A 12,273-nucleotide genomic window follows, 5' to 3' on the forward strand; every position below is an offset into this window, starting at 1 on the left:
TGCCAGCACATTTGGAAAACTCAGCAGTGGCCACAGGACTGGAAAAGGTCAGTTTCCATTCCAATCCCAAAGAAAGGCAATGGCAAAGAATGCTCAAACTACCGCACAGTTGTACTCATCTCACACGCTAGTCAAGTAATGCTCAAAATTCTCTAAGCCAGGCTTCAGCAACATGTGAACTGTGAACTTCCAGATGTTCAAGCTGGTTTTAGGAAAGGCAGAGGAACCAGAGATCAAATTGCCAACATCTGCTGGATCATCGAAAAAGCAAGAGAGTTCCAGAAAAACATCTATTTCTGCTTTACTGGCTATGCCAAAGCCTTTGACTGTGTGGATCACAATAAACTGTGGAAAATTCTTCAAGAGATGGGAATACCAGACCACCTGACCTGCCTCTTGAGAAACCTATATGCAGGTCAGGAAGCAACAGTTAGAACTGGACATGGAACAACAGACTGCTTCCAAATAGGAAAAGGAGTACGTCAAAGCTGTATATTGTCACCCTGCTTATTTAACTTATATGCAGAGTACATCATGAGAAATGCTGGGCTGGAAGAAGCACAAGCTGGAATCAAGATTGTGGGGAGAAATATCAATAACCTCAGATATGCAGATAACACCACCGTTATGGCAGAAAGTGAAGAGGAACTAAAAAGCCTCTTGATGGGCGGTCGAGAAGATGGCGGCGGCGGGGGAAGCAGCGTGAGGACCCGGACGAGCGCCGAGGCTCATTGAAATGGGTCGCCATGGCCCTCTGCAGCCCGCAGACAGTTTATAACTCCAGAGGAGTGAAGCAATGCCTCTTGAGAGAATTTCATCATTTAATATATTTTTGGAGATTTTAGCCCTGATGAATTCAACCAGTTCTTTGTGACTCCTCGCGCTTCAGTTGCGCTTCCTCCGTACGCAGGACAGTTCCGTGTGGCGCACAGGCTGCTGGTGACCTCCCCGAGGGACACGACTATCAGAGAATTGAACTTGGTGTCAATGAAGTAATTGAACCAAATGACACTTTGCCGAGAACTCCCAAGTACAGTACTTCAAGCACACTGAATCCTCAGGGCCCTGAATTTATCCTTAGCTGCACAACTTCCAAAAAGCTCTCTGATGACATTGATACAGAAGTGAACTACAGCTCCACCGATTGCCAGTACCTGGGCCCTGCCCTTGCCCTGGATGGCGGCTCTCAGGCCGAGGCAGAAGCTTTAGAGAACAATGGTATTTCGGGTGGTCTTGGACAAAGGGAGCGTAAAAAGAAGAAAAAAACGTCCCCCTGGATATTACAGTTACTTGAAAGATGGTGGTGAGGGTGGACCTTCGGCGGAAGCCCTGGTCAGTGGCCATGCCGGCCCAGCAGTCCCCAGCAGCGTAGGCGCCGAGGACGTGGACTTGACAGGGTATGTACCCACGGCAGGGACCCCACAGACTTGGGGCAGCCCTCAGGATGCCACGGACTTTGTCAGCGACGCCAGGCCTGCTGGGGCTTTCCTCGGAGCCCTGGATGGCAGGGCCAGGACTGCAGGGCAGCCGGAGGGCTTCCCCGGGGCTCACTCAGAGGCCTCCTGCCTCCCTCCTGTTGAGGACAGCTGTGGCTCAGCCCTCCGTGGGGACCAATACTACTGAGAACCTTGGAGTCACTAATGGACAATACTTGAATCCTTGGGTGAGGGCACAGCTGCCAACAGGGTGGAGCTGCACACTGTGGAGAGTGCAGACTCGGACCCTGCCGAGGCCGAGAACGCCCCACCTCCTGCGGATGCCCTGGCCTCTGCAGCGGGCACTGTGCCCGCCAGTCAGCCCGCCAAGTCGTGGGCCAGTCTTTTTTATGATTCTAAGCCCTCTTCCTCTTCCTCGCCTGTGGTTTCTATGGAAGCTAAGTATTCCCCTCCCGCCACGTCTCCCCTGGTCTCTGAAAAGCAGGCGGAAGTCAAGGAAGGGCTGGTTCCAGTTTCAGAGGCTCCTGTAGCCATAAAGATTGCAGGTATAGTTCCAAAGATACCGGTCTGAGGCCGAGATGGGAGCAGACAGTCTGCACCGTTATCAGAGCGATAGCAGGTTACCTGTGTGTTCCGACGAATTTCTGAACAACACCTGTGCCTTATGTGTCACTAAAAGTAAAAGGACCTATGAGCAGAATTGGGCGGGGAGGGATATCTTACTTTTACATTAAGTGGAAAATCCATGTCCGTTATCAGTCATTTGACAGATTACATTTCCACGCCTTGCCTTCTGACTGAGTAGTTGTGATCCCTTGTGTGACTGATGGGTAGTCCTGTCTGTGTTCCAGTTATTACGACCTCAGGGTCATAATCCCTGAGGATTCCACTCACTTTGGAGTTAATTCTTAGGCTATAAGCAAGTACTGGTTTTTTTTTTTCTTTTTAATGCCTATTTTGGATTGAGTAAATGGATTTTATTCAGTTTTAGCACATCAAGGCCAATTCCTGACTAGAAAAGAAAAGCTGCAACAGTTTGGCCTGAAGTTAATGTTTCATTTGATAGTCTAAGGCTCAAAAAGTGGGGCCAGTTCACAATAAAACTGTAAAATCTCAAAAAAAAAAAAAAGCCTCTTGATGAAAGTGAAAGAGGAGAGTGAAAAAGTTGGGTTAAAGCTCAACATTCAGAAAACTAAGGTCTATCCCTAAGAAACTACCAATTCATTAGACCCTGCTACAAATGTCTAACTTATGTTTACTTGTTCTAGATTGCATTAAGCTCCACTAAACACATTTGTCTTTCAAGAAGCTACTGATCAGACATGCCCAGGAACATCAGATGAGACAAATCATGACCCAAAGAGGCTGAAGGATTTAGTGCCCCTACATATTTAGCACTGAACAGTTTCAACACTTTCACAAACTATTTTAGTAGGGAAAACACCTACTAAACACCCTTCAAGATTGGTATTAACTCTCATTTTACAGATGAAGAAGCTGAGGCTCAGTTAAGCTAAGTAACTGTTGATTACCCAGGAGAGGCAGAGGCTGTATCTGAAATCACGTCTTCTGATAATCCAGATCAATGCTCTTTCCCATCTGCCATGTTGCTTCTCATCTTATGTTCACAACAGACTCACTTTCAAGATCGAGAGCCCATCTCTGGCCTCTGCAGACTTCACACACAGAGGACAGAGTATGTCCTGCCGGTTGTCAATCACATACCTTTCCACTTCTACAACCGTGATTATGGAAACGGGTGGGGTTATGGGATCATCAACTCAACGGACACGAGTTTGAGCCAACTCTGGGAGATAGGGAAGGACAGGAGAGCCTGGTGTATTGCAGTCCTTGGGGTTGCAAAGGGCTGAACCAACGGCTGAGCAACAGGACGACGACAAGTCCTGTGAGCAAGTCACAATCTGCGAGTGGAGGGAAAGCAAAGTGTCGAGGTGGGGAGGGATGCGCTGGTTCCTGCTGAGCAGCTGGGGGCTGGGGACGGGACTCTGGAGGGGCGGTACAGCCACCTCAGGCTTTAACTACTTGCCCACAGTCAGCCCCTCCCCTGCAGTGCAGGAGACAAGATTCTTCCTCATGTTCTTAGAACGATCAGAAAAGACTCCAGGGGATGCCGGCTTCAGTAGTTGCAGCTCATGGGCTCAGCAGCTGTGGCCCCTGGGCTCCAGAGCACAGGCTCACCAGCTGGGGTGCACGGGCTCAGCTGTTCTGCGGCATGTGGGGTCTTCTAGGACCAGGGCTTGAACCCGTGTCTCCTGCACTGGCACGTGGATTCTTTACCACTGGGCCACCAGGGAAGCCCAGTGTTTTTTTCCTTATAATGAGAACACTTAGGATTTACTCTCTTAACAACTTTGAAATATATCACGTTAACTACAGTCACTATTTTGTGCATCACATCCCCAGTACTTACTTATCTTAGAACCGGAAGTTTGTACCTTTTGACCATCTTTATCCAATTCACCCTTCCTCTGCCTCTAATCACCACAAATCTTTCTATGAAATATTTTTTTAAGATTCCACATATGAGGTTTTGCCTTTGTCATTGTCTAACTTACCTCAAACACCGTAATGCCCTAAAGATTCATCCATATTGTTGCTAATGGCAGAATTTCCTTTTTTACGGCTGGATAGTATTCCACTGTATATTTCTGTGTATCTATCTCACAACCTTTTTACTTATTCATCTGTTGATGGACGCTTGCGTTGTTTCCATGTGTTGGCTGTCGTAAGTAATGCCGCTATGAGCCTGGGGGTACAGGTATTTCTTTGACTTACTGTTTTTGTTTCCTTCAGATACAGTCCCAGAAATGGAAATGCTGATCACATGATGGCCCTATTTCCCATTGTTTAAGGAAGCTCCATATTGTTTTCCAGAGTAGCCTTACCAGTTTGCAATCCTACCTATACAGGGTTCCTTTTCTCCACATCCTTGCCAACACTTCTTTTTGATGACAGCCATTCTAACAGGCATGGGGTGATATGTTCACTGTGGTTGTGATTTACATTTCCCTCCATAATTAGTGATGTACTTGCTGGCCATTTGTATAGCTTCTTTGGAAAAGCGTCTATTCAGGTGCTTTGCCTATTTAACTTATTGTAAATTTTGATTATTTATTTATGGATGCACTGGGTCTTCACCAAGGTGCACAGGCTTTCTCCAGTTGGAGTGAGCAGGGGCTGACACATGGCTTAGTTGCCCTGTAGCATGTGGAATCTTCCTGGACCAGGGGTTGAACCCATTTCCCCTATGCTGGCACGCAAGTTCTTAACCACTGGGCCATCAGGGAAGTCCTCCTTTGCCTATTTTTAAATTGGTTTGTTTATCTTGCTTTTGAGTTGTATGAGTTCTTTACATATTTTGGATATTAATCCCTTATCAGATACACTGTTTGTGAATTTTTTTTTCTCCTTCTGAAGAGTGTCTTTTATTTAGTTCTTTTTGATCATCCAGTCAAGAGAGATTACTGAACAGCTACTTTGTGCCTTGTATTGTGCTGGCTGGCTCAGTGCTAAAGAACCCGCCTGCCAATGCAGGAGGCACGGGTTTGATCCCTGGGTCAGAGAGATCCCCTGGAGAAGGAAATGGCAATCCACGCCAGCATTCTTGCCTGGGAAATCCCATGGACAGAGGAGCCTGGAGGGCTATAGTCTGCAGGGTTGCAGAGAGTCGGACAAGACTGACTGACTGCAGGGGACGCAGTGTCTTCCTCACCACACTGTTAAGCTCCTGGAGGGCAAGACTGCTGTTTCGTCAGTCTCTGTATCCCACAGCAGTGCAACTCAAGTAAGTGGTCTGGGAGCCACTTGCTACTAATTTGCAAGAAGATAAGAAGCTATGCCACGAAGTAAATCAGCGCACAGCTTCTTCACAGAGAAAAATTTGCTATAACAAACTGTCAGGTGAATTAAACAGAAAACTTCCATACGTGCTTGATTTATATTCTAGCACAAACTCCTCATCTTGTGTTGAAGAAACTGTTCAGATATTACCATTAGTCCATGGTCTGTATCTGAGTAGCACTAAACTATAGCACCTAGCAACCTATTCTGCATATAGAGCGTGCTCAGTAAGGTTTGCTGAGTTAAAAGAAATTTCTCCCAAACTCAAAGCGTGATATCACTTAGAAGCTGCTCATTTCTATAATTGTGATAGTAAACTAAAAAGGAGAGAAGGTTTTGTGGCCAGATAAACTGCAGAACACGCTCTGCCTTCAGTTTTTGCCATAGACTGATGAAGCCAAAAAGCAGGAAGAGCTCAAAAATTTTCACAGCTTCCCTTCAGAGAAACGACAGACAGGTGCAAGCTGCTGGCGATTACTTCCTCTCTTCCTGCTTGCTTAATTTGCACTGAGGTTTAGGCCCCAGCCGCTGTGTCCAGACACCAGCTCTCTGGTCCAACCACAGCCCTCCAGATGCAGGACGAGGCCAAGGTGGAGGGGAACAGAAGAGGTGAGCTGAGTAAGCATCCTGGAAGGATGAACAAGCACAAACTGCTGACATTCTGTTTCTTTGTGGGGTGTCTGTTTTAGTTTTGTTTTGGATTGCCTTAGCTGCAACTGTCATAACCATAGTAACAACCCTCTGCCCACTATGCACCAATACATATTAGCTTTGATGTATGCAGAACAGTCCTATATTCTTCCTGGCTGTGTGACTCTAGGCAAGTCAATTATCCTCTCTGAGCCCCAGTTCAACGTATCAGTAAAACAGGAATAAGAATAATCTTCATAGTGTTTGTGTGAATGTCAAATGTGATAAGATATACAAAAGATCTCTATAAATACATGCGTATTTAAAACTGTGATCTATTAAGCTTAATTTTTCTCTCTAAAGTAAAGCTTTTCTTTCTTTAAGGTTAAAAATTAGAAGACTGTCTGAATTTATCTGCAGCCACAAGTTGTATGCAACAGTTGCTCCAATTTCAAGTAATTTCAGAGAAAATAGGTATAGTATGGATTTTGACTAGTGTGTATATTAGATATAAGCTGTGTCTCACGTATGTGCAGAGAGTAATACACTCACAAAAATACCCCAATGTCCTGCAACGCGTGGCTCAGCTGTGACCCCATTCACAAAGCCTCCTCAGGCAACCCTGGCTGGAAGAAATCTTGCCTTTCTCAGAGCTCACTGTACCTGTTAAGTTCATATCACTTCAGTTCAATAATTACTTATTGAGCATTCAACGTGGGGCTAGGGATTGGGCTAAAGCTGAGGTACAAAGATAAAGATGACCTGATCTTTTCCTCTAGGAACCCGTGGTCTTGCTTATGGCCTGTTACATTACTGCCATAAAGAGTGAAAAAAGCACTGATAGAGGTATTCGGCCAGAAAGAAGGGTGACGCACAACAGGGAGCCAGCAGCCCTACTGCGGGAGGCCTGGCAAAGCTTCAGAGGCTGAGCCAGTTGGGTTTTGCAGGCTAAGTAGGAGGTCACCACATGGGTGTAAGGAAAGTGCATTCTTGATGGAAGAAACGGCACATGCAAAGATATGACCGTGTGAGGATGTCTCATGCGTTAATGGACTGTCAGACTGTTAGGGCACAGGCTGCGTGTACAGGAGCACAGTGAGGTGGAGGGCCAGGTGAAGGTGGGCAGGAGCAGGTGCAGGAGGGCCTTTGCGGGTCTATCTGTCCGTGCTTGGCTGTTCATGTCCTCATATTCCTTGCTAGACTGGAAGGTGGTTGAAGGGAGGCAAGATTGACAAACTGTTTCCTTGGCATCAGGCAGGACGCTCTGCCCAGAGTAGACACTCAACAAAGAAGGGTGGGTGTGTGCTGAGACGCACAGGTGTGACATTCTCTTTCTGTCTCACAAGAGCAGAAGAGGCTGCTGAAATACAAATCTGCACCAGACGTGCAGTGTGTTACAATTCAGCCGGCCCCTGAAAAGCTAGCCTCATGCCTGCCTTTGGTACTTAACCCACTTTCCAGATGACACACACTGCTGCCTGCACAGGTGAGCTGGAAAGGGGGCCATTTCCAGAGGCAGGAAGCCGAGCTGCCCAGCCAGGGCTCTGCTGACCTCCCTGACAGGGGAAGGAAAAGCTCGTTTAGGAGAAAGAACTTTCCAACCCTGGAGCTGGCGCCTCAAGCCCGGCAAACGCCAGCATTCCAGGGCTGCTGATTTGCCTTTCTGAGAGCTAGAGTATTCCAGAGGCAAGCCTGTGGCATAAAAAAAAAAAATCATGTTTAATTTAAAAATTAGAAACTGGAGCAGGCTGTGAGCACAGGGGTTGATTGAAACAAAATTTAAATTCCTGTCAAGCCCATTTAAACACGGGGGCCCTTCATAGACAATTAGCTGCTCCCTGTGAATGCTGAATAAACTCAGGCCTGGTCACTGTGAGCAGAGAGGCACCTACTGTGAGGCGCTGAAAAAAAAAATTAACTAAAATCAGGCTGTATGAAATATTCAGCCTTCCAGTATATCACAGGGGTTTGAAAGTGTAAACAAGACAAAAATCGATTCCTTAGTGCCCTCAAATCAAGCCCCCAAAATGGTTAGGGCATCTGTTTCTGCTAAATTTTGTTTACATCGGCAGATTTGCCTTAATTGCAGTTGTTTATTTCTCATTGTCCCTGGGGCCCTAATCTCCCGATTACTAATACTTAACACTCATTTCACATCTAAAGCTACTTCTAATCCTCAACAGGTTTTGGGGGCTCTAAAAATTATTGAAACCACAGAGGCGGGAGAGACAGCCTCTTTGTGAAAGGAACGTTTTCTTATCTACTACCAGCTGGGCCCAATCATCACCAGGGATGGCTACAACAAAGGTGCTAAAAGGCTCTTCCACAATGACTGCTGCTCCACTGGGGATTCAGAGGATAAAAAGGAGCTTTGATGGAAAAATCTGAACAAGAGGCTAAAGCAGTCCAGCCAAATAAAGTTACTGTCATAATCAAATGCTGTCAATCACCATGAAAATCCAATTAAAAATGTCTCAGCACAGCCCTCTTAAGTGGAAAAATGTACCCTGTGTATACAAATTTTTGTCAACTCCACATCAGTCCCACAATGAGAAAGTCCTCCTATTCACTGAACCCCCTCCCCCACCCCCAAGTTTAGAAAGAGATGAGGGTCATTCAGAAGCAGTCTGAGGGCGCTGCGACACACACAGGCTATTGGTATACAATTAAAAGAGTTAATCGGGTTACATTTGAAAATTCCATTTTTATTTGTGTTGAGGGAACCTTTGCATGAATAAACGAATGGTAACTTATTCTCCTACTTCAGAATCAGTGACCATTTATATTTAAGAGAGCGGAGAAACAGTAAACCAGGATACTGGAAAGAAACTAGTCCATGCTCCGGCAAATGTCTCTTGGTAGACCATGGCCTAATGTTTAATTCTAATCTTGAAAATTAAATAGAGGACAGAAGGCCCAAATGTCTCCGCTGCCTTTCTGCAGTCTCTTAAACGGCTAAGTGAACTTCAAGTTATCTGCAGGCAGATCTGACCCCCCAAATAGCTGTCTACAGAAGGCCTCACTGAAATCACACAGCTCCTGGTCCCCCAAGGTCTGTCTTGAAACTGCTACAAATTAAAAAGCAAACAACCCATTAAACAAATCCAGCTGGTTACAACTATAAATAGGTGGCTTCTAATAACTTTCCAGCCCTTGAAATTCCTGGCTAGATTCATTCATTATTGATAAGTATTGCATCGATTTATTGGAGTGCTGTTGATGTTGTTGTTTGGTTGCTAAGTTGTACCCAACTTTTTGCAACCCCATGGACTGTAGTCCACCAGGCTTCTCTGTCCATGGGATTTCCCAGGCCAGAATACTGGAGTGGGTTGCGAATTCCTCCTCCAGAAGATCTCCCCGACCCAGGGATCAAACGTGTGTCTCCTGCATTGGCTGGTGGGTTCTTTACCACTGAGCCACCAGGGAAGCCCTTATTGGAGTGTACTTACAGGAGAACATGTACTTCCAGGAATCAATGGGGAAACAGTGGAAACAGTGGCAGACTTTATTTTTTTGGCTCCAAAATCACTGCAGATGGTGACTGCAGCCATGAAATTAAAAGACGCTTACTCCTTGGAAGAAAAGTTATGACCAACCTAGATAGCATATTCAAAAGCAGAGACATTACTTTGCCAACAAAGGTCCATCTAGTCAAAGTTATGGTTTTTCCAGTGGTCATGTATGGATGTGAGAGTTAGACTGTGAAGAAAGCTGAGTGCTGAAGAATTGATGCTTTTGAACTGTGGTGCTGGAGAAGACTCTTGAGAGTCTCTTGGACTGTAAGGAGATCCAACCAGTCCATCCTAAAGGAGATCAGCCCTGGGTGTTCACTGGAAGGACTGATGCTGAGGCTGAAACTCCAATACTTTGGCCACCTGATGCAAAGAGTTGACTCATTGGAAAAGACTCTGATGCTGGGAGGGATTGGGGGCAGGAGGAGAAGGGGACGACAGAGGATGAGATGGCTGGATGGCATCACCAACTTGATGGACATGAGTTTGCGTAAACTCTGGGAGTTGGGGATGGACAGGGAGGCCTGGCGTGCTGCGGTTCATGGGGTTGCAGAGAGTCGGACACGCCTGAGTGATGAACTGACTGAGCTGACTGACTACAGGGAAACAAGTGTGCTGCTCTCAGTAGCGATGCCCGTCACAGAGACTGGGCTTCAGGACTGTTTTATATTCCCCCCACAAGTGGCTGAACGACTCTGGAGTTTTCAGCCTAATCTATTATTCCCAAGGACTGGGGGGCAGGGTGGCCCACATCTGACATGGTGATAGATAGGAGACCTTGGGGCCCCCTGCCATCAATCTAACCCAAAAAAGATGGCGCTGGCCAGGTGGTCTCCTCTAAGTCTTGACTCTCTAATGACCTTTTGACTTGGAACGAACTGTCAAAGGTGAATTCTCAAGTGGTCAGAACACACGCCAAAGATCACAGGTGCTCTGAACAAGGCTGCTTCACACTTTCTTGCTCTTCCTGTCCTTCCAGGGTGGACAGCAGAGCCCTGGTGCATGCTCTGATTGGTCTGGCTGTACTGGTCGTTAAAAGCTGAGAATGGTATCCAAGCAAACAATATGATATCCCAGAAATTCTATTATTTTGGCACCAAATGATTTTCCCACATGACCTTTCATAGCAGAAAGTCAAACAAGAATCTCTGATCAGACCATGTAGTTCTAGTGTGGCCATCCTAACACATCCTGGATATCAGAGCCCAGGATGGCTTGCTCTTGGGTGAGTTTCCCCAACTTCACTCTGAGTTCCTAGACAACAGGGCACACGACGTCACATTTGTCTTTATGTCTAACACAGTGTTTTATCACAATGAATTAGAATCAGTGGCACATGTAAAGAATAATCAACAGTGCTTTCTCTCCTTTTAGTCAGAACAGAGAACACGCCTGAAGGATAGCCACATACGACTAGGCTAGGAACTGCATTAAAGATCAGGCTCTTCTTTCAAGGAACTCACAATCTAGTTGTAAGGAGAAAAAAATGGTGTCAAACCAGTGAGTTTCACTTGGACAGTTTTTAAAAGCAGCAGCAACAAAAAGAGCCCCCAGGACCTGCTCCCTGGTCCAAACGCCAGAGATTCTCTGACTTGGGTTGGGATCTGGGCAGTTTCTTTTAAAACCCACTCAGATGATTCTGATGAGTTAGGAACCCCTGTACCACATGGACCAAGCTGTGAATCTACCACGAATATATATTTTATGTGGTGAAGTGCTGTTTCAAGTCAGAGACAGTAAGTGGTGAGGGATTCCGAGAAGGGAGCAAGTACTGGGAAACAGGGGAGTGGGGAAAGCTGCAGGGAGGAGGAGGGAGAAGTTTCAGGACAGTGGAGAGGAGGGCATTCTAGGCTGAGGCCACCACCCAAATAACAGAAATGCCCTGTGAACTGAGCAACCTCCAAGGAGGAGCAAATGCATAATCCATTCAGAAGACCCAGCTCAGCCTGGGTGAATGTGGCAGGACACTGAAGCGGCCCCACTGCTGCACTTCACTGCATCCGAGGCAATCAAACTGTTCCTGTGGCCAGGGCTTTGCAGCCACACTGGTCCCTGAAATGATGCTGGGAAGATGGCAGTCAGCTCAGTAAAATAAGAAAGAAGACTCGCAGGCAGGAGTTCAAAAATCGCAGTCTTAAACAGGCACATCATCACCATATTAAGAGATCGGACTTGACTGATGGAGGAGAAAAGTTACCCTTAACAGGGAAATTAAAACTGTCAGATCACTATGATCAAGGAATGACAGATCTTTATCTATCTGTGTATCTCTGGCTATGTGCATATATACAAATACATTCACACGTATACACGTGCATTTATCTGCTAAAGTCTGGTGAAAAGATTAAGCAGGCACATCCATGAAAAAACAAAGCTTACTTTCTGGGGTTATAATCTCTCTGTTCTCGCTGAAGTGCTAACATGTCATCAAAAATTCAAATTAAAGCTGTCTGATTCAGTGTGATCTCAAGCATCCAGACAGTGATTCTGCCGTTGTAATTATGTGCAATTAAAAACTAAAATCAACTTCTTACTAGTGCCTTCCTACTTATAAGCAGACACAAAACAGATGATTTTAATGGCCTTTACAACTTGAAAATAATAATAATAAAAAATTCATTACGTGGTTGTCAAATGGACCCTATGTGGAGCCCCCAGGCTTCTGTGATATCTTTTGTGCTCGGAGAAAATATTTAGTTGAAGTTTCAATATTATCCAGTTTCCCTCTGCAAATCTGGAGTGTCTTGGCCAATGAGCTGATGTGCACTTCCCAAAGAAAAACCAAAAGCAAAAATGGTGTCTGCAAGAACTGGTGGCTAGACACACATATAAGT

At 45.8% G+C, this 12,273-nt stretch overlaps 2 protein-coding genes across 3 annotated transcripts in view; one reads left to right on the forward strand and one right to left on the reverse strand.

Moving 5' to 3' along the window:
• Positions 1-12,273, reverse strand: part of MAP2K5 (mitogen-activated protein kinase kinase 5) — a 262,257-nt gene that overhangs the window by 27,044 nt on the left and 222,940 nt on the right. The gene's annotated exons all lie outside the window — the stretch shown is intronic.
• LOC108636836 (ubiquitin carboxyl-terminal hydrolase 10-like) lies at positions 1,200-1,638 on the forward strand. The gene has a single exon (XM_018053604.1). The coding sequence runs from the start codon at positions 1,216-1,218 to the stop codon at positions 1,621-1,623; it is 408 nt and encodes a 135-aa protein (XP_017909093.1). The 5' UTR covers positions 1,200-1,215; the 3' UTR covers positions 1,624-1,638.

Source organism: Capra hircus, chromosome 10 (assembly GCF_001704415.2).
Source record: "Capra hircus breed San Clemente chromosome 10, ASM170441v1, whole genome shotgun sequence".
Taxonomy (NCBI): Eukaryota; Metazoa; Chordata; class Mammalia; order Artiodactyla; family Bovidae; genus Capra; species Capra hircus.